At 53.7% G+C, this 20,922-nt stretch overlaps 4 protein-coding genes across 4 annotated transcripts; 2 read left to right on the forward strand and 2 right to left on the reverse strand.

The window, feature by feature from the left end:
• Window positions 1–6,957: 6,957 nt before the first annotated feature.
• TRIREDRAFT_2186 (uncharacterized protein) lies at window positions 6,958–7,819 on the reverse strand (the record flags this gene model as incomplete). The annotated part of the gene is made up of 5 exons (XM_006960900.1): window positions 6,958–7,014; window positions 7,073–7,191; window positions 7,252–7,362; window positions 7,413–7,430; window positions 7,501–7,819. The coding sequence occupies 5 exons, from the start codon at window positions 7,817–7,819 to the stop codon at window positions 6,958–6,960; spliced, it is 624 nt and encodes a 207-aa protein (XP_006960962.1).
• An 822-nt stretch (window positions 7,820–8,641) lies between these two features.
• Window positions 8,642–10,815, forward strand: TRIREDRAFT_74517 (serine carboxypeptidase; the record flags this gene model as incomplete). Its single annotated transcript, XM_006961422.1, has 3 exons — window positions 8,642–8,948; window positions 9,033–9,393; window positions 9,451–10,815. Exons 1-3 carry the CDS (start codon window positions 8,785–8,787, stop codon window positions 10,813–10,815), a joined length of 1,890 nt encoding a protein of 629 aa, XP_006961484.1. The 5' UTR covers window positions 8,642–8,784.
• A 534-nt stretch (window positions 10,816–11,349) lies between these two features.
• Window positions 11,350–12,413, reverse strand: TRIREDRAFT_21398 (uncharacterized protein; the record flags this gene model as incomplete). Its single annotated transcript, XM_006960946.1, has 2 exons — window positions 11,350–11,657; window positions 11,750–12,413. 2 exons carry the CDS (start codon window positions 12,411–12,413, stop codon window positions 11,350–11,352), a joined length of 972 nt encoding a protein of 323 aa, XP_006961008.1.
• A 4,820-nt stretch (window positions 12,414–17,233) lies between these two features.
• On the forward strand, window positions 17,234–18,346 carry TRIREDRAFT_53500 (uncharacterized protein; the record flags this gene model as incomplete). Its single annotated transcript, XM_006961423.1, has 2 exons — window positions 17,234–17,335; window positions 17,429–18,346. 2 exons carry the CDS (start codon window positions 17,234–17,236, stop codon window positions 18,344–18,346), a joined length of 1,020 nt encoding a protein of 339 aa, XP_006961485.1.
• Window positions 18,347–20,922: the final 2,576 nt, after the last annotated feature.

Raw genomic sequence — 20,922 nt, forward strand, 5'->3', positions numbered from 1 at the left:
CTGACAACATCCCATAACCTGGCATTCTGCCCGTTGTATCTATATGAGCCCCGATTCGCGTCTGCGACCCAAGGTAGTGGCAAAGTTTTCGGAGGGGAGAGTGTCTCGTGGTTGGTAGGTTGTCCCGGTGATCTCTCATTGCGTCCTCCAGAAGAGCTGGGCGGCCGAACAGAGTTGAGAAGCAATGTGACATCCATTCTCCCGCGACTCGAACACAAAGGTTGAGTGACGTGCGATTGCAATACAATTGTAGACGGAAAGTACGTCGTGAGAGAAGCCAGGCTGCTCGACACGAGCTTTCACGTAGGATTTGACGACGACGACTCGTGATGGAGTAGGGCGTCGGCGAATCGAATCTTCGTGGAAATTTCGTTCCAGTGTATTCTGTTGGACGCGATCAAGCCGTACGGACAGAAGGCGGTCTGCCTGGAGACTAATAGCCACGAGATATCTCTGATGACCTATGCGTTTCCGGTGAATGGAAGTGGTGGGGACGTTGCAATAAGTGCCTTTCAAAGCCACATTTGGCCCCCAAGGTGCGTATCTATGTGTCCAGACAGCAGTCTTCGTAGCAGGATAGTAGATACAGAGAATGAGGAGGTTGACACCGAGATACTGTGGATGTTCGAGTGCGTGGCGGCTGATGATGAATGGTTTTCGTCTTTGGTGTCTATCAGAAGGGCATCAAGAGGAAGCCACCGGAACGGAGGGGATGATGGAAACCTTCCCACCTGTCAAGGCTAGAAGCCGCAGAAAGACAGCACCTTGTACAGCAAGAGAGTGCTAGGGTCTCTGGAGATTCTGCAAACTTGTGCCGTGCCGGTTTCCAGCCAAGGTTAGCAAAGTTTGCTGAAACCAGAAGCGTGGAGTGGGCGTAGAGCTGGTCTTTATCTGATGAAACTTCTCCCCTTTTCGAAAGGGAGGGCAGCGGGCGAAATTAGGAATCGGTTCTATTTTCACGGACAGCGAGTAATAGTCCAAACGATGTCGAGGCGTGGGGCTTTTTGGCAGATGATGAGACGCAATATGCAACAAGATGCTAGCCAAGCGGGCACGTTGTTGATCTGCTAAGGTGGGCAGGTAAGGCTGAGTATATCAACGCCAAATGAGAAGACCCGGAAGATGGGAGTCGACTGATGTGCCCAGACCGGGGAACCGGGTTGTTTGCCAACACTGACGATGCCTTAAAGGAGAGATGGGTTAGACAAGAGGCCAGCGCATCGCCCAAGCCGGCAGCAGGAGTGTGGGCCGACACCCACGACCTTCAGCATTGGATTGTCCAACGCTGCACGTACATATGGCACTCTCTGAGAGACTGTGCAGGCGTTGAGCATGCTAGAGTCGCACTGTCACTGTACAGCAGTCGGTTCCGCTTATATCGACGGCGTTTGGCCGAGAGCGACATCGACAGCATCAACGGAGAGAGTCGAGGCTACATAGTATATCCATGTGGCGCACCAAAAATACCAGCCTGACGTTTTGAGAAAGATGGAATGGCATATTATATCGTATAAACTCGGAGATATACGAAGCACCGGGGCAGAACCGAATTGTAAAGTTGACCAGCTAGGATGGGAGGCTTGCTTCACCCGGCTGTCTCGACGAGGTAGCAGTTGATTGCCCAGATCTCCATTTGCGTGTTCAACCTGGTCTTTGCCCTTGTATATTTCTCTTCGAAGTTGGCAATAATGTCTGAGTGATGCGACAAGCAAGCAGAGAGATTTCCTGGTCCATCGGAAATGAACATAGAGTTACGCTGAGCCACCTCATTCCTGCAGTCGAATCGTAGACCAAGGAAGTGACTCCAGAGTCCAGACCCCTTGTCTAGCCTAGTTACCGCTGGAGCGGGGGCGAGATGATGGAATGGTTAGTTGCTTGGATGACTTGGTTACTTGCAGATGTCGGGCCCAAACAGTATCCAAGGTGCAGCAATCCGTGGGTCGTGTTGGGTTGGCCTTCCAACAAGGCGCGAGAGCTCGATACCAGCTAGCCTTCTTTCCTCTTCTTTCCTTTGTCTGGGGCCCTAGACTCATGAGTAGCATGACCCAGGGGGCTGTTATATCAAGCCACGACATGAAACCGTGCTCGTCTTGGGTCGTCAGATATCGAGTTGACGCATCTAAATCAACCCCATGCGAGCCAGAGGCTGATGAAGGAAGGATGAGGCCAAAATTGCCCATTCTATTCAATGCGTTGCTGCTCATGGGATTGGGGCCGTCGATCGTCGAAAAGTGACAGAATGATTTACATCACAGTTTGCCATGATAGACGGAGCGCAAGCCAAAGATGCCAAAGGATCCAAAGCACTCAACGGAGTCAAAGCGGCCAATGATGGAATCCAAAGGCAGGCTTGGGGAGATGCCGTAGCCTTTAACCCAGCCTGTCCTAGTGAGACGATGAACATTCTAGCCTCGACCATGCTTCTTGACTAGACGCTCGGTCTGAATGAGCCCTCGATTTGGAGCCATGGAAGCAGACAGACAGGCGCTGAGAGGCGGCAAGGCGGGTGTGGCAGGCCAAAGCGACATGTCATGGCGGCAGGGGATCTCCACCCAAGTGTGGTACAACACATGTTGAATGCCATGTGGTCGAGTGCCAGTGAGGCAAGAGGGTTGTGTCTGACAGACGTTGCCTTAAACCAAGAAGGGGAAGTCCTTGCGGGAGGAACCTGGCAGTAAACTAACCACCCCGACGCTGGCTGGCTGCGGGCCATTTCCTGCGCAGTGCAGTGCTTCTCCTCGTAGGGGTAGTGAGGCGCCAGCGAGAGGAATGTCAGTCCTGTTCGCAAGCTTGACAACTCCTGGCTGGTGGCCAGCAACTCCCGTCAAGGCCAAGCGCCCGGCTATCCATGCGAATCATGACATACCTCAAGGGCTTGAATAGCCAGTGCTGCTGCGTTGGGCCCCAGAGATCCGGCACCATACCTTGTCTCCTAAGATAACACGTAAGGACAGGGAATAGCACGCATACGACGCAAGCCGACTACCGTTATGCTTGTACATGTGAGTACACGAGGTAAGTAAGGTAGGTAGCATTATACGGAGTCAGTGAGACGAGGTGGTACTGAATCCTTCACGCCATGTCGCTACCCTCCGGAGAAAATAAAGCCACAACGGCGCTCAGCGATCGGGCTCTGACATGCGTCTCCATGTTCCATGGACGTAGTATCGTATTTTTCGACGGGACCAGGCTTCGGCGGGGTCGTCCAGTCTCCGGGCAGAACCTGTGAGGCGTGTGAGTGCTCCGTTCTTCGTACAGCTGCGAATCATAGCTGGGGAGACAAACAGCGTCGCATCGACTAGAGCCGGGGTGCAGCCGCATGTTTCAGCCGTGCGTGGACATTGCAGATACGCTGCACGACGTGCCAGTACGTCTTTCTTTGTTCCTGCGATGAAGAGCTCGCACAGACACCGGTGAGGAAGAGGCGAGGCGGTGACGACAGGTCCAGCCAGAACAGCCAGATGATAGTCAACAAAGCGTCAATGCCATCGGGTAGTTCTGGCCGCATGGACGAGATTCGTGGGTAAAGCAGCGCTCGTGATCGATCGGTAGGATGCGATATCATGGAGTGCGCGGTGCAGACGCCAGGAGCATGAGACAGCGTGCGAGACGTGCTGACCTTGTCCCAGCTGATGTTCGGCTTAGTGAGCGCACGATTGCTTCGCGATCTGTGTGTGCGTGTGTATGTGTGTGTTTGTGTCCATGAGTACCTGCCATTTCTTGCCAAAAAGGCTTAGGTACTGGTACCCAGACGCAACTCCAGAGCCAACAGCGGCCCCCCTACGAGCGGTGCTTGAGGGTCAGTGCTGAGAGTAGCTCAGAGTATCGCCACGGCTTCCTTCACAGCCAGACACGATCAGATACCACCAGGTACGACTGCATTACCCATCCTGGGGGCTAGGGCTCGGTTCCTGCTCAGAGCACGCGCCCCAAGCTCCAGCTCTGTCTGCACCTACCTAGGTAGGTACCTACCTACCTTAAGGTGCCATCCAGCTCGCTTACTTGTACATCTTGCAAACCTCCAGGGATATCAAGTCGACCAGGCTGAGACGTGCATGCTTGGACAAGCACTGCATGTAGGTATATGTGAGAAGGCCACGGCCGCGGTCATCGACGGCTCGCCTCAGGCACGAGACGACTTCGAACCAGATACCACATCACTGGCTGCCGACGATGCATGCTGCAGGGCACAGTCGACGCCGCCGCCAGCAAGCCTGATGCTGCACGCGCCATGCAGCTGCAACGGTATGTGGGAGACTTCCAAGTTCCGATGGCATAACGAATGATGAGTTCCGTCAACCACCTTCACCTTCACCCGGCCTCGTCGGACAAGGTTCTTGTTCCTGCTTCTCTCGTCCGGTCACGACTCGCTGCGTGGGACAAGCAGATGGCGGTGCACGCACGAGTAAGCAGACGTCTCGTGGCGATCCTTCTGTGGGCTTCCGGATGCTGTCATGCCAGCTCCTGGCTGTCACCTACCTATCAAGACATGCCCAGACGGCTAGCATCTCAAGAGAGAGCGATTCATCGAATCAGCGCGCACAACATCCCAAACAGCGGCCCAAGCGTGCGAGTTGGTGTGGTCTCCTCGTTCAGTTGAACGCTACGAATGCAGCCGGCACTGGCAGAGCCAACGCCGGAAGTTGCCCAACACTCTCGCCTTCGCCGCACATTCCACACGAGATTCCAAGGGATATCGATCTTCTCTGGAAGCTCGACCGACCCCACGCTAGCTAGGAACCCCCTAATCCTGGCCTGCATCTCCAGCCGCCGCGCGTGAGTGGTTCGTATCCTGAATCCCCAAAAGGCCCCAATGGCCAGCTCGGATGCGACCCCTTCAAAGCCATTCCTTGCGGCCACGTTTTCCTGACATGAGAGACTAGTACTTGCGGACGACGGCTTTAGGACACATCCTATTCCCTGGCTGACTCTCTGGGGAATCAGACTTACAGTCGGCTGGGCAGTCTTGACTCCACGCCGTCGAACATTTCACTGGATGGCCAGGTTCTCAACAGCCTCGCCCAGGAGTGGCGATATGCCCCCGGAGGGTTCCTTCCGATATAAGATAAGAATGCGATGTAAACTATTTTACTCACGCAATGCGTTGGTCAAGAGTCGAGATGCTTTTGACGGCTCAGGGCCGTATTGTACTTGGTATGCTGCTCAGTCCGCCATGCCACATCGATCGACCGACTGCCCGAGCCAAGAGTTTGTGCCCATCAAGTTCACCAGCCCGCATTACGCTTCCTTTGACAACGCTAGAACGGCGTTCGGGCCCCTTTCAGCCACAGCCGCGGCCGCAGCGGCCATGTTCCTCGGCTCATTGCGATGATGCCTTTGGTTTCCGACCCTGAATGCTTCCATAATCATGTACCAAGAGTTTGTCGGCCAATCCAGCAAATTCCCTTAGTGATTTTGATTAACTTTCTATTTATTTACAACTAAAAGTTGCCTTACTCTGATAGTCTTGTCGTGCTTTGGTCTTCAGGCTACCAGAAAGAATACTTTCCTTCCAGAAAGAGGCCACATGCAACGTCTTGGAGGATGAGTGGGCGAGCTTCAGAATCTGACGTACCCAGAGAGCCAAGGCGCCATATTCTACTAAACGAAGAGCCAAATAGCCTAATGGCACGTGTGGCACGTCCTCGCAGACTGTCCGTTGTGGGTTGAGATCAAAGAAGGGCAAGGTGAACCTGAACATCATCCCGATGCGACTTTGTATAGATTGGACATGCATTTCAGCCCGAAAATGTTCATAAGAAGTTTGAGGGACATGTAAAAGTTTGCAGGTAACTGGCAGCTATAAATGTCATCAGCCGAGACCTCTTATCGACGAGTTCATTGGAGGCCTTGTGTTATCGGGGAGTATCCAATACCACTTCACAAGGTGTCAAGAGAGCCGTATGAGACTCTGGCGATTGGCTTTCTTTTTCTTGCAGCAGCTAACAACAATCCCTGTGCATCCCTCGGCATGCTTTAGGGTTGCAATGGCCCATGTGGCAATCAATATGAGAGCCGTGGCGGCGACAACTCCTCTGCAACCTTTGAACGGCAGCTTCCTGCAGTCATCCCCACAGAGCGCAAACTTCAGTCTATCCCATCCTACCTGGTCGTGATTCATCGACTGCGGCCCTGGCTTGAGCCTCGGCATCTTCAAGAGGATGAAGGGAAGGGGAAAGCTGTCCTAGGGATGACAGGCAACATCTTCGGACTCTCTCATCCGGTGTGCTGGGTAGAGAAGCAAACACGCGTCCGGAGAATTACTTCGTCTTCGGATACCCACAGAGAGCAGCACAAAGCCTGCGGCAGACGGCATCACATAGTCCGAGATGTGTAACGCACAGTGAGCGTCTGATATCAACTTCAGGTCAGATGGATGTAACTTGTTCCCCTATTGGCAGCCTCGTTGACACCAACGGCTACAAATCCTCGTACTCCGATATGAGGTATGGCCCCCATGCTAGGACTGCCGAGGTGATGGAGCTCGCGCTGTGCTGTGCTTCCACTCTCAGAGTCCCTGCATAACCGTCGCTGAGGCAAACTTTTCCATCAGGTTCATTAGTTGCCGGCGAGGCTGTTGGGTACATGTGGTATATGCATCTGCGAGACATGAACTTTCCTTCAAGGTCACAAGGATACTTGTCGTGGCATTCTGTCTTCTGCGAGTACCAAAGAGGTGCGAGCACTCAGGGAAATGCGAAGCATTACTCTGTCTTGGGCCTGTCTCCATTGTTGGCGAATTGACGTCCTACTAATAGGAGATGAGTATTGTCAAGCAAGCAGTCTTGCGCGATATACCCTAAGATCTTGCTAATTTCATACCATATTCACCCCTTGAGATTAGATTATCCACTGGATGGCTACCCAGTTAGTAGCTCTCATCCATGGAGGCGTTACACTGAACCAAGTGTCGCTTGACGATCAGGTCTGATACCAGGAAGAAAGATGGCAATCTCATTACAACAGGTCATCGAGTGACTTGTCAGCGTCTTTCTGTATCAACTCAACCATTCCCTGCGAAATTTGGTAAGCCATGCTGAATCTGATATGTCTTCCATCACAGCAATCTTACCTTGGGCATGATGGGCTTTCCATCAGCACCCTTGACATAACGGAACGGCATCTGGGTGCTTTCGTGCTCGTTGAACTGAAGCTCTGGGAAGTCCAGATACGGCACTTCCTCCAAAGGGACTGGTAATGGTTAGAATCATGCCATATATCGTGTCATTCATGGAGTTGCTGGTTACTTACTCTTATCTTGTACAACCATCCGGGTTACTCGCACCGCTGTGTCTGTGGTCATCTGCACGGGACCCAGCCGCCTGCCTTCAAATCCCTTCTTCCTGAGTTCAGAAGTTCGATCTAGAGTCTGTCAGACATGCACTTCACAGTAAGAGGTCATCAAGACTCACCTCGTGGAGGATCATCACCTAAAAAATAGACCGATTAGCTCAAATTTCGTCTCTTACACTCCGGCGCACATGACGCTGTCCAACTCACCCAAGATGCCCCCAAAGAGAAAGGCATCGAATGTCTCGCCGTCCTCCGGCGCCAGGTCCTTGGCCGCGGCTGGATCCAAAAGGCAGACCCGGGATTTCTGGCCGGCATAGAGCTCCTCCACGCCCCGGTGCTCGGCCGTGAAGGCCTTGCTGGCGGACAGCGCAGGCGGCACTTTGAAGTTCGGGGGCAGGCAGGAGAGAATAAACTTGGCGTTGGTTTCCTCGCTCTCGGCTGCAATGGCGAGATACTCGAGCTCTGACCAGGGGCCAAGCTCTGGGTCGAGATGCTCGACGATGAAGGTTTTGCCTGTGGAAGCCATCGTGTGCTGGGGGGGGTCACCCTCTTCGGCTGATGATAAGTCTTTGATATCAGACTAGCAGCTTTGGGTTCAATAAGAGGCTCCTCAAAAGCAGAGTGGCTGTATGGGAAGTGGTGATCCAATCTGATATGTGAGCGCTGGCATGTGGAAAAAATTCGAGGCGAAAATTGAGGCCGTTCACACTGCTGCCCCTCCTGCTTTAACCTGGAAGATCGGAGCAGCAGTGAGGGGTACTTCTGATTTGGTGGAGAGAGCCACGCAGTAGCATGTACCGTCTCATCTGAGGCAGTCGGAAATGCGCTAATACGGCACTACAGATCCAGTTTGACGGCTTCTGGAATTTCACCAAGCGGGACATTAGGACGGGCATCGCATCAATATCTCAGTGCCCAAGTAACTCTGATATTGGGTTATCGAATCAACAAATGGAATTCGAAACCTCAAGTCATCTTCACAGGTAATTCTCACATGCTTCTCAAGCGGACACTTGTCCCAACCCGAGGCGTCTCTAACCCGAAAGAAACCGGTGCACAAGAGCTTTGATTCTTATTGATCTTGATCCATCAGCCCCCAAAAGCGCCCACGACAATAAACGCCTCCAGCTTTGCCGCTGTGGGGCCGCAGCGCTATATCGCTTGCAGTTACAGCGGCCCCCTGTAGCGCATGTTTTAGGGGACCGATGCCTGTGCTGGTTTCTGCAGGCTGACACTCCCCCAGGGGGTTGAAGCAACATAATCCATATTCTGCATTCTGCCACCTTGCGCCTCCATCGCCGTCTTTCCGGTTTCACGCTTCACCCTCGACAATCGGACATTCGACGCCGGTTGCCGTCTGTCTGTCTGTCGTTCTGTCTGTCACCATCACCGTCCCTCTGTCAATGAATCTCGACATCGACCACATCCGCGACTGAGGCAGCTGAGCTCTCTCTCCCGACATCCCGTTGCTTCGTTCTGCCGCTGCTCGCCATGGTACGGCTGTCCACGCGGCCAGCGTCATGGCCATGGCTCGCCCTGACCTTGGCGAGTCTCTGGCCTGCCGCCGCCCATGCTGAGAAGACCACGGCAGACTACTATGTCCGCGACCTTCCGGGCCTGGCGCAGGATTCGCTGGCCGTGAAGATGCACGCTGGGTAAGCCTTTCTTTACGTTGACTTGAGATTGCCCTGGGTCTGGGGTTGGAATGTAAGCTGACGCCTTGCGCCTCGGCCATTCAGTCACATCGAAATCACCCCCGAGCACAACGGAAACCTCTTCTTCTGGCACTTTCAGAACCAGCACATTGCGAACCGCCAGCGAACCGTAGTATGGCTCAACGGCGGGCCTGGATGCAGCTCCGAGGACGGCGCGTTGATGGAGATTGGGCCGTACAGAGTCAAGGACGAGAACACCCTGGTCTCCAACAACGGCTCATGGCACGAGTTTGCCAATCTGCTCTTCGTCGACAACCCGGTTGGCGTCGGCTTTAGCTACGTCGATACCGACAGTTACCTGAAAGAGTTGAATGAGATGGCCGATCAGTTTGTCATCTTCCTGGAAAAGTTCTTTGCCCTGTTCCCCGAGTATGAGCATGACGACGTGAGTACTCTCCTCCCTTTGGCGGGCATGAGATGGCTTCTAACATGAAGGTGCCAGCTGTACCTTGCAGGAGAGTCATACGCCGGACAGTATATTCCCTACATTGCCAAGGCTATCGTGGATCGCAACAAGAAGAAGGCCGAGCAGAAGAAGGACAAGGACGCCTGGAGCCTGAAGGGGCTGCTAATTGGAAATGGCTGGATGTCCCCGAGGGAACAGTACGACAGCTACCTCCCCTTCACGTACGAAAAGGGCCTTCTCACCAAGGACTCGGATGTCGCCAAGAAGTTGCAGTCCAGCGTCAGGATATGCCAAAACAAACAGGGCTCTGATCCCGGACATGTGGACTACAGCGAGTGCGAAGGGATCCTCAGCTCGATTCTCCAAATGACCAAAAACGGCAATGGAAAAGACGCCTGCTGGAACATGTACGATGTGCGCCTCCGAGACGAGTACCCCAGCTGCGGAATGAACTGGCCGCCGGACTTGGCCGCTGTCACCCCCTATCTGAGGAGGAAGGATGTTGTAGAGGCGCTTCACATCAATAGCGCTCGTGCTACCGGCTGGCAAGAGTGCAGTGGAGCGGTTGGTTCTTCGTTCCAGGCGAAGACCTCGGCGCCTTCTGTCGAGCTGCTGCCCGATCTCCTGAAGGAGGTTCCCGTGCTGCTGTTCTCGGGAGCAGAGGATCTCATTTGCAACCACATTGGCACGGAGAACATGATCAACAACTTGGAATGGAATGGAGGCAAGGGCTTCGAGATTGCTCCTGGCAACTGGGCGCCCCGTCGGCAGTGGACATTTGAGGGCGAAGTTGCTGGTTTCTGGCAGGAAGCTCGCAACCTCACTTACGTCTTGTTCTACAACTCATCCCACATGGTTCCCTTCGACTACCCTCGGCGCACACGCGACATGCTTGATCGATTCATGGGAGTGGACATTAGCAGCATCGGCGGCGAGCCAACCGACAGCCGGATTGACGGTGAGAAGGGCGTCGAGACGACGGTTGGCGGAGCGTCTAACAACACCCACGCTCACGAGGAAGAGACTCACAAGAAGATTGACGACGCCAAATGGGCCGCCTACCAAAGGTCAGGCGAAATCGTACTCGTCATTGTCATCGTCGCCGCCGTGGCCTGGGGCTACTTTATCTGGCGCCAGCGCAGAGCCCGTGCCACCTACAGGGCGCTCAGCGGCAGCGAGCCCTCGAGCAGGAACGGCTCTCGCCTCAACTTTAGCGGCCGCAGACGGCACGCGGATGTCGAGGCTGCTGATTTCGACGAGACAACGCTGGACGACTTGCATGTTGAAACACCTACTACTCCGGGGAGCAAGTACACCGTGGGAGAGGATGATGATAGCGAGGATGGGTTGTCAGAAGCGGAGCGGGAAAAGAGAAGGAAGAGTCAGCAAGCGTCGAGTTAGATGGGCAGCATTTGTTTGGGATTCATTGTAAAAAGAAGAACAGCATTCGTTCCTTGGACATATGGGGGGTGGTTGGTCTCTTGATTCGTTTATACTATAGCCATAAATCATTGTATCTACATTTGCTTATGGGCGCCTGTGTCACTATACAAAGGGCGGCATCTATCCAAAGTTACAATGTTATTCACAAGTCGTTTCGAAGGACATTTACGGCATGAGAAAAGACGTTTAGATTCTCTTAAAGTTAAAAATGCAAAGTAAAACTTCAAGCCGAGACGCCATGAGCGTTCAGGAGTCGAGAAAAGGGGCCTTCTAGCCGTTTCGTTTCCCTTTCCTTCGTTGGTTCTCCCTGGTATTTTCGTTATCCCGTATCCAACCAAATCTTGATCAACATCATCTTGAACAATCCGTAAACTCCATCAAGCAAGCCACACAAAAACAGCAATTCGCCACCCATACTCATGAATCCCAAAAATCCCAGAAACCCCCCATGCCAAGCAAAAGTAAACCGCAATGCACAAGTCCAAGTGTCAATCACAGCTGAATCTCATTGTTCAGCAACCGCACCTCCTCGCCGGGCTTGAACGGCGGGAGCCCAATGTACGGACATCCATCGCACCGAAAAGCGTCGCCCAGCGCGCAGTTGCCGCACGAGCCCACCTTGCCCTGGACGGTAAAGTCGACCTCGGTCAGGTCGTCGGCGGCGAGCTTGACGCTCTGCAGGGCCTTGTCGGCGGCGGCGCGCTTGGCGGCGTCTTCGGCCTCAAGGCGCTCTGCGAGGCCGCAGGTGCAGTCTTTGCAGGCGCGGCGGCGCTTGCCGGCCTTGGGTTGACACTCGGGTGCTGTTGTTCGCAAGATATGTCAGCTTTTTTTTTTTCTTTCCTGGATAATCGTATTTATGTGAGAGGGGGGATAAGCGGGGGGCTGGACGTACGGATGTTGATGGGTCGCTTGAGGTCGTCTTCTGTCATGAGGGTGTCTTCGTCGATGAGCTCGTCATCATCGTAATCGGCGTCGAGATCGTCGGAGAAGTCGATGAAGCCGACGCCAGCGGGGGCGACAGGCTTGACTTCTTCCACCTTCTGAACAGCAGGCGCCGCCTCGGCCGTCTTCTTCTTCCTAATCCCCAGCTTCAGAGAGACTACGCCTTCGCCATCGCCGTAGTCCGGCTTGTCGAAGCCGCCGTTGGACGCAACCAAGCCCGCCAGGACGGCTTCCTTTGCCAGCGCAGCATGCTGCGCCAGGTCTGATCCGTCATGCGACTGCAGCCGGCCCTTGGGCTTGAGCGACTCTGCGATGGGGCCGAGGATGTTTCGGGTCAAGAGCGAGAGGGTCTCGTTCAGCGAAGACGACGCATCGGCGAGGACGAGAACGAGGTCGTATGTCGCAGAGGGCAGCTTGACGAGGCCGGCTGACAGCCTGTCGATCATCTGGAGGTCCGTGACGGAGCGGTCATACTGGGAAACGACGCTGGTGAGCGCAGAGGGGTGCGAGGCGAGGGAGGGCGGCGCGAGGAGGAGCGTTCGCTTCGACTCTGTCGCCACCGGGGCAGCGAAGAAGTCGTCTGAGGTGTCTATCGTTACGACGGAGGGCGCCATTGCGAGGGTATGGTGGTGTAGGGGATGAGGGAGATTCAACCGGGACGAGGAGAAGAAGTTGTTGGAGGTGGTTTGAGGGCCTGGGGTTTGTAAGAGGCGAAGACCCTCTCTATCTATGTCGGACGTTGTAATATTTCCAGTGATGCTTAGTAAAAGCTTAAAGAAAAAAAAACTGGATGACAGTACGTGGTTGGAGTGTATTGGTACTGTAAGATGAGTCTGACAATAGCACGGGTGGTACAGTGCTAGGAAAAGCACGCGGGGTCGGATTGATAGTGATTGATAACGATGCCACTTCTCCGAACGCGGAGATGCAGGTTTACGCCTATTGCTTGTCTCTCATTGGACGCCGAGTGGCAAGGGTCACCTCCAGCCCCTGCGTCGCCGAACGGATTACCAACTCAAAGGTCATCTCAGGGTGGGTTGACAGGTCCTAGATCGTGCTTGGAGCTTGTATCCACCTGTATGATATGGCTGTTACTCATAGCGAAAGAATGATGGATGCGTTTGCTTTGTCGTCCGATGTTCAGTGGAGTTGCAGACTGACACTCTACGAAGCATCATCACAGAGCAACGACCTGACACAGAGTCGCTTCACTAGCATCTCCGAAGTTGCTCAGTCTTTTTAGTGCTTGAGGTCAAAGGGGGATGGAAGGCCTCACTTCTCCGCGGAAGTATCATAGCCTTGTTGAAAGCATAAGCCCATGGCCATCGGCCCTCCGAACCGGCTGCGTATGATTTGCGAGCCGAGCCGATATAAGGTGCATGGAATGAGTGCTCCATAACGTCGACCGTTTGCTTGAATGCCGTCACATGGAGTCAGGTATATAGTGTCTTAGCATGATGGTGCTTCCAAATCATGGTTCTCTATATCCGACCCTCCTCGGCTTGTCGAGAGGTTTTCCGCATAGCGTACTCCAGATTGCTCCAGTCTGGTCTGGTCCTGCTGTCACCACTTAGCTTCTGAAATGCATGTTCGCATCAGCTTCTCTATCTAACAGCTGCAATGGCCGTCCAAGTGTATGTAATATTCGATCAACAGTTCCGAGTAGGTACTTCAAGTTGTCCTACCCCAAGCTTGTGCGTAGGCAACAACAATGTTATGTTTACCAAACAATGACGGTGATGCCGAACCTGAGAGATCATCTTATGTCGCTGATGTTCTTTCGCTTTGTTCTCCATTCTGCCCCGTCAGGTGTTGGGCAGTTGATGCTTTCCACGGCCAGAAGAGGACTAAGAAGCCAAGAGGGCCTTGTTGGTCACTTCAATTCGCATACATACATAGGTACTAGGTGCCTACACTCAACAATATGTTCGAAAGACAACACAAAGTGCCCAGTAGCACTATCAGGAGTAAAGAGGAAATGTTTGGTGACTTGATACTCCAAACCAGTGTTTCACAGATGGCCTAGACAAAGACATTCCACCATCACAGCGGCAGCGGCAGCAGATGCGTGAAGGCCCTCTGGAAAGACTACACTCTGGCAGGTGTCACGTTAGAGCATAACATTGCAGAAAGGGGAAATAGCAGCGGCTGGTGTTCAAGCTGAGCGATGTGCTATGTGCTCACCTTCCAGGCAGGACGTTATGTCAAGTTCGCCTGGTGATGAAGGGCCAAGCGAATTCATAGGGATGGAAACACACACTGGTATGGTCACCATGCAATGCTTCTACCAGAGAGAGGGAAAGTCCAACTGCAAAGTTCCCCAGGTTATCTCACATCCCTTTTACCCAAGCAGTGGCTCACTTTCATTGTCATAAGCCACCGTCATACTTCACCTGAGCAAAACACTGCATTCACTTGCGTCAGGGGACGGGCACGTCAGTCGTGGCAGCTGGAAGGGGATGGAATAACTTGTTGCCATTCTGCCGCCCTGTGCACCGCCTTTGACTGTGCGTGGCCTTCTGTTCTGCCACCTGCCAAACCTTCTTCCTTCTCTTTCTCTCTTCCTCTTCGCCTCTTGTTTTTCTTCTTGCAGACCTCCAACTTCTGGGGTGCGCTGTGAGTTTCCAGGCATCGAAGCGAACTCAAACTTGTGAGTGCTATATCGATTCATTCGGCTTAGACGCATCCTCCGGATGCACATTCTCTAACCCATCCGCAGTGCAGCTTGGGGTAGGACCTCTCTTTCTCGGATTGGACGCGACTTTGAACTCGCGTTCCTAAAGCCAAGAAGGTAATCATATCTGACTTCATTTCCTATCGTGTCCCACGTTTTGTTACTTCTCTCTTTGCCTCCTTCTTCCAAGCACCTTTCAAACTTCCTTCTCGATAGCTTTTGTTTCCCAATTAACCCCCCTCGGTGCAATCCACTGGCGAACGGCGAATAGCCTACCTCACACCCCGTCATCCTTCGGTCCCTCTTCGCTTCTCCCTTATGCTGTATCATCCCAAAGAAACCCGCTCACTCTCCTGTCATCCGAAGTGTCTCCATCTTACATTGATCAAGTTTCTAACAGTGTGAAGGGAGACACACAAACACCTTACCGTAGCCTATTCCGCACGAATTGAACATGGGAGACTGGGGTACAGGAGTCGCCGATGGCGGCTGGGCGACGACCAACCATTCCTTCAAGAATAATACAGCTGGAGCTGATACCTGGGGCTCGCATGACTTTGGAGGCGGCGCCGGAGACTCTTACGACAATAACTACGGCGGTGGTACCAACGACGCCGGAGCATACGGAAACGATAAGTGCTTTGGCTGTGGTGAAGAAGGGTAAGTTCACCCTGTAAACCTCGTGAGGCGACGTACTCATAGACCTTTACAGCCACAGACGAGCCGAATGCCCCCACGGTGGAGCATCAAGTAATGACAAGTGCTTCGGTTGCGGTGAAGAAGGGTAAGCCGATGTCACGTCCTCGCCAAGCAAGTCGCTCATATATTGGCCCCCAGGCACCGACGAGCCGATTGCCCCAAGGGCGGAGAACAGGCCTGCCGTTACTGCAAGAAGGAGGGCCATATGAGGAAGGACTGCCCTGAGGCGCCTCCCATGCTCTGCTCCAACTGTGGCGAAGAAGGTATGTCATTGAATTGATATGGAAGATGGTACAAGCTGACGAACAACACCAGGCCACTTCCGAAACAACTGTGAGAATGCTCGCAAAGTGAATCGTGACCACGTCGCCGATGTCACTCCTGATGCTGCCTGGGACAAGCTCAAGCAGGCGGCTCGTGAACGGGACGTGGACGATGCCAAGGAAGCCATTGAGGAGTACGTCAAAGCTCTTGGAGGAGAGGTCACTTACCGCCAAATTCAGGAGCGTCTGATGGGAGAAAACATCAAGATTTGGCTCATTTGCACTGAGCGAGATCTCATTGATACTTTCACGAACATGGATCTCCAAGGCAAGATTGACAAAAAGTACAGCATCTCGGTCAGGTTCTCGGACAAGCCAGAGCGACCCCGCGAGGTTGACGCCTGGCCGAATGGCGAAGGAGAGATTTTGACCCGCCTGGACGACGCCGGTATGGTCGTCGACAGAGGTGTTCCGAAATGCTACAATTGTGGCGAACTCGGCCATACTTCCAAGGCCTGTACCCAAGAAAGGGTTGAGCGAGAGGCAGGAAAGCCCAAGATTTCGTGCTACAATTGCGGCGGCGAAGGCCATCGTGTGAGGGACTGTAAGCCGAAGTGTCGTTCATGTCTGTGTCTTGTTCTTGTCTTAACAATTACTCAGGTCCTGAGCCGCGTGTGGACAAGTTTGCTTGCAAGAATTGCGGGTGAGTGTCTATTACCGAGCATCACCAACACGGGTTGGATGCTGACTTCGAGCAGAAAGTCAGGCCATCGCGCTCAAGAGTGCGAAGAGCCTCCGAACATGGACAATGTTGAGTGCCGCAAGTGCAACAAGAGTACGTTGATCTCTTCTTACGATGAACAACAGCTGACTGCGTATTCTAGCCGGCCACTTTGCCAAGGATTGCCCTGATGGAGGCAGCAGAGCCTGTCGCAACTGTGGTCAGGAAGGTCACATCTCAAAGGATTGTGATCAACCCAAGAACATGGACAATGTTACTTGCCGAAATTGCGAGGAGACTGGCCATTTCAGCAGGGACTGCCCCAAACCGACGGATTGTGAGTGTTTCACCGCCTGCCTTGCTATTCTAGATGGCACTCGACTAATGATTGCACTGCAGGGTCCAAAGTCAAATGCTCCAACTGCGAGGAGTATGGACACACCAAGGTTCGCTGCAAGCTGCCTCCCAAGGAATCAGATGCCTACGAAAGCCAGGCATATGGCTCCGCCGCCGAACAGCCACAGCAGCCTGACGCCGGCTATGGTAGCGGCAACGTGGACAGCTATGGCGATGACGCTGGCGGAGGAGATTGGTGATTCATTCGCAAGGCATGATCATGAAGAGAGTGTGTTCATGAACCGATGCTCGGTATTTTGAGTTCTAGTTGCCCCCTTTTCTGGGGATTTACTGCGCGATCAGAAGGATGTGGCATAGCCCCGGGCAAATGGGACATATAGTAAAAAGGGGACCTGCAACAGATAGCTTACTAGCTGAGCGCTAGAAGACATGTATCTTGCCGCCTCAAATAAAAGCTGAATCAAGCACAGCGCTGATGATACAGTTTCCAAGTCGTGGTGGTTCGGTGAGAGAAGTCACCGAGACCCCTTTCGGTCTACCCCACCCCCGACAAGCCGAGGCTGGAACCACGCGAACGTCCCGAGCCGGCGCGACTATAAGCGGTTCACAAGCGTCAAGTTGCAAAGGAAGACCAATAACCAAGGTACGAGTGGCTATCACACTCGAGTGTCTTCACCTGCACAACAACAATCGCCTTTTGGGTCTTTTGGCCGCGTGAAGATGGCAGCCCCCGAGATCGTACTCTATCACTATGGGATATCGCCCTTTGCGAGACGCACCGTGTGGTACCTCGCTCTACGAGGCATTCCCTACAGCCAATGTGTAAGTTGCACGTGATTATCAAGCCGCCATGGTTGCGAAAGAATGCCTCATCCATCATAGGAGCACTTCAGCTAAAAGACCTGAACAATGTAGCTCCAGCCTGGCATGCTGCCGCGGCCTGACGTCGCCCGTCTCGGCATCTCGTACCGTCGCATTCCCATCCTTTCCATCGGCAGGGACATATACCTCGACACGCGCCTTCAGATCCCCAAGCTGGAGGCAATGTATCCGGAGCTACCTCGTCTAGGATCAAGCACGCCCGAAGAAAAGGGCATCGAGCGCCTCCTCTCGGCCTTTATCATTGACAGCGGCATCTTCCAGAACGGGGTGAAGCTTCTGCCCACTGACTTGCCGTTCCTCAAGGACCCGAAGTACTTCAAGGACAGGGGGGACTTTATGGGCACGGAGCTCAGCGTGGAGGGGATGAAAAAGGCCCGGCCGGAAGCGCTGAGGGAGACTGCGGCGGCGTTTGAGCTCATGGAGACGACTTTTTTGGCGGACGGGAGGGACTGGATCCTCAAGACGGAGAGGCCTGGGCTGGCGGACATTGAGGCCGTTTGGGTGTTTCACTGGCTGTCTGGCATTCCGGGGGCGCTGCCCAAGGAGATGTTTTCGGCGGAAAAGTTCCCTCGGGTGTATTCCTGGATCAAGCGTTTCCAGGAGGCCGTCACTTTTGCAAAGAAGCGTCTTGAGAAGCCCAGGTCATTGAATGGCGAGGAGGCGGCGAGGGTGATTGAGGGGTCGTCGTGGAATGAAGAGGACGCGGGGAGCGTGGATGGGGACGATCCGGTGGTTGTTGCGGAGGGATTGGAAAAGGGCGGCTTGGTTACGCTTTCGCCGACGGATACGGGGAGGGCGCATAAGGATGTGGGGAAGCTGGTGCGTTTGGACAAGGACGAGGTTGTCATTGAGGTCAAGACTGCAAAGGGGGAGACTGTGCGGGTGCATGCGCCGAGGCATGGGTATAAGGTGAGGAGGTATGATGGGGACAAGGGCGGTGCGAAGCTGTAAGGCGAGAGAGAGTATGGTTGCTACTACCAAGTATACGCTTCTGTTAGTCTGCAAGGGAGGACAGAATGTATGTATGTTGAGCAATGATAGTAGTCGTACATAGCGTACGATTCTTGAACTTGGTGGATATGTGAATTGGAAGATGTGCGAGTTGTGTTTGGTATTGTTGAAGCTATCTCGCATGCTTTCAACATAAGGCTACACCAGCACCACATTGGATATCCAAAGTGGTTGTGTTCGGGTCTTTCTTGGCCCTCAAAGTATCCGATGGTATCATGAGTACGGCTTGAACGTCCTTGTAGACCGAGGGGAAGTCGGGGATTCAGCGAGGCATCCCGCATCGCCATCTACCCTATAGTAAATCCAGCTTTCAGGGGCTGCAGTCTTCAAGACAAGACCACTTCACCGTCAAGACAAACACCACTCCTGTGTCGCTTCCCGCGCAATGAATACTGCTGCTGGACCAATCGGTCAATCTCTGGACATGGTCTCTCGCATGGTACAACCACACTTGCAGACTGAAGCCCGTACAACCCAACACAAGCCTCGCACCCAGCATCAACTTCAAGCGATGATCACCAGTCACAACGTTCGAATAAGCTTCTTCACCCAACTGCAAATCCTTCAAGGTCCGGCCCCGTCCACACAACACGACAAATGCCCAACTCATGCCCCAAGTAGCAAGAGCGTCTGACGGCTGCCTACGACCGGCAGGGCCACGAGCCCAAAGGCCTTCCATGAATCTATTCAATAACGGCAAGATTGCATCATCCGGTTGTTTTCCCACCTCTCAAACCGGATTATCAGATCTTGTCACCTGAAAGAGCCTATCCGTTCCGAGACTGGGCTTCAGGTGAATGGGACACCACCCATCCTGCCGGTGCTGGGGAGAGGCCCCAGCACCGCATCAGGATGCATCTGTGTCTCACTCGTTAGCCTCTCCAATATTGGTTGATAGAGGGATCGTATCAGGGCCAACAAATCGCAATGAGTCCTCTTGCATGGCTGGAGTGCCAGCATGCACGCACTCCGCACGTTAGCCCTCCGCCTTGGGTTCGAATAGTAAGCACAAGACGCAGATCGTTTTTTTCGTGATTCCGCCCCAAGAACTGCGAGGCGAAGGTACGAGATGGATTAATCATCATGTCATCATGAGCACCAGGCACGGCCGCCAAGATGGCAGAGCCAGAGGGCTGGAGAGGGAAAACAAAGCCTTTGGGGAAGATCTCGATCCGTCTTGATGCTCGGAATTAGGCGCTGTGGGTTCCTTTGTCGTTGGAGAGGAGGGCTGGAGGGGATCGCCAAGGTTGGGCCTCTCACTCTTCCGAGGACAAGATGTCGGGGAGATGGTGAGCCTTCCGAACAAAGGGGCTGCAGTGGTTTGAAGCAATACAGTGGTCGGTGATCTGCTGTATGGGCTTGCCTGAGCATCTTTCTTTGGGAGCCTCAGTTGTTAAGCTGTGTTTTGCTGTTGCTTCGTGCAAGCAAGGCCCAATCACACGTCTCCACCGTTGTCATGAACGCACTTCTCTGCACACTTCGACGCACCTCGTGACAGAGCATCGCACGCAACGCCAATCCGAGGTCGACTCTCAGACTCTGAATGCTGTGACGGGCGAAGCAGCTGTCGCGTGTCGTTGAGCCCCCCAAATTCGGTGCAACGCGCACAGGATGTTGATACTCGGGCCCATGTTTCACGATGCTTGGCGAAAGTGCGTCATAGCCCGGCCTTGTCCTGAGCCTCGTGGTGGAGCCGTGGCGCCGATGCGCGAGACGGCCTGACGGCTACCAAAACAAAAGGCAGGGCGTGTGTTGACTGGAAAAGACCTAGAAACAGCCCAAGCAAGGCCGGGTCTAGTTAGTAGTAGTCGGAGGAGGAAGATCAGCAGCCTGTGGCATCCAAAAGCGTCGGGTCTGTTCATCAAGCACCTCAGTGAAATGCGTGCAGCTCTTCTTGGCCGCAAACGCGCTGCAACGCTCTCGGGCAAGTCCTCCAAGTCGAGCCGGGGTCAGTCTCTTGCCCATTCCTTCCTTCCTTGCCCGGGACCTTGTTCAAGTCTGCAATTTTGCCTTATAATTTTGTTTTCCCAATTTTCCAATGCTGACGTCACCGGCCGATCATATGGCGCTCACCAATTAATCGCCAGGAAAGCGGCTGGACGGACCAGAAAACGCAAAAGTCGCGGCACAGTGTCACGGACGATGGCACGAAGTGGAGCCGAGCGGGACGATTTCAGGGGGTCGCCTCTTACACTGTGTGCGAAGTTTGGGCCGGTGGCCATCGGGCTGCTCTGGTTCGCTGGCAGAATCAAGTCGAGGTGCTTGTTCTTGATTGATGGTCCGTGTCAGTGTCGGGGTTCGTGTGTGATGAAGGATTGCTGGGCCTCTTTTTTTTTTTTTTTTTTTTTTTTTTTTTCTTTTTCTCTTTTCCTTTTTTTCTTCTCTCTCCCCAGTGTTTGTCTGCTTGGGCATTGGGATGGAGAGGAATTGCAGCTGCGGACCCAATCGGGCAAGTGGGAAGACGCGCATCCATTGCAAGCAGCGTCTGCGTGTCTCTGCTTTTCCTGGGAGAGGCA

Source organism: Trichoderma reesei (assembly GCF_000167675.1).
Source record: "Trichoderma reesei QM6a unplaced genomic scaffold TRIREscaffold_1, whole genome shotgun sequence".
Taxonomy (NCBI): Eukaryota; Fungi; Ascomycota; class Sordariomycetes; order Hypocreales; family Hypocreaceae; genus Trichoderma; species Trichoderma reesei.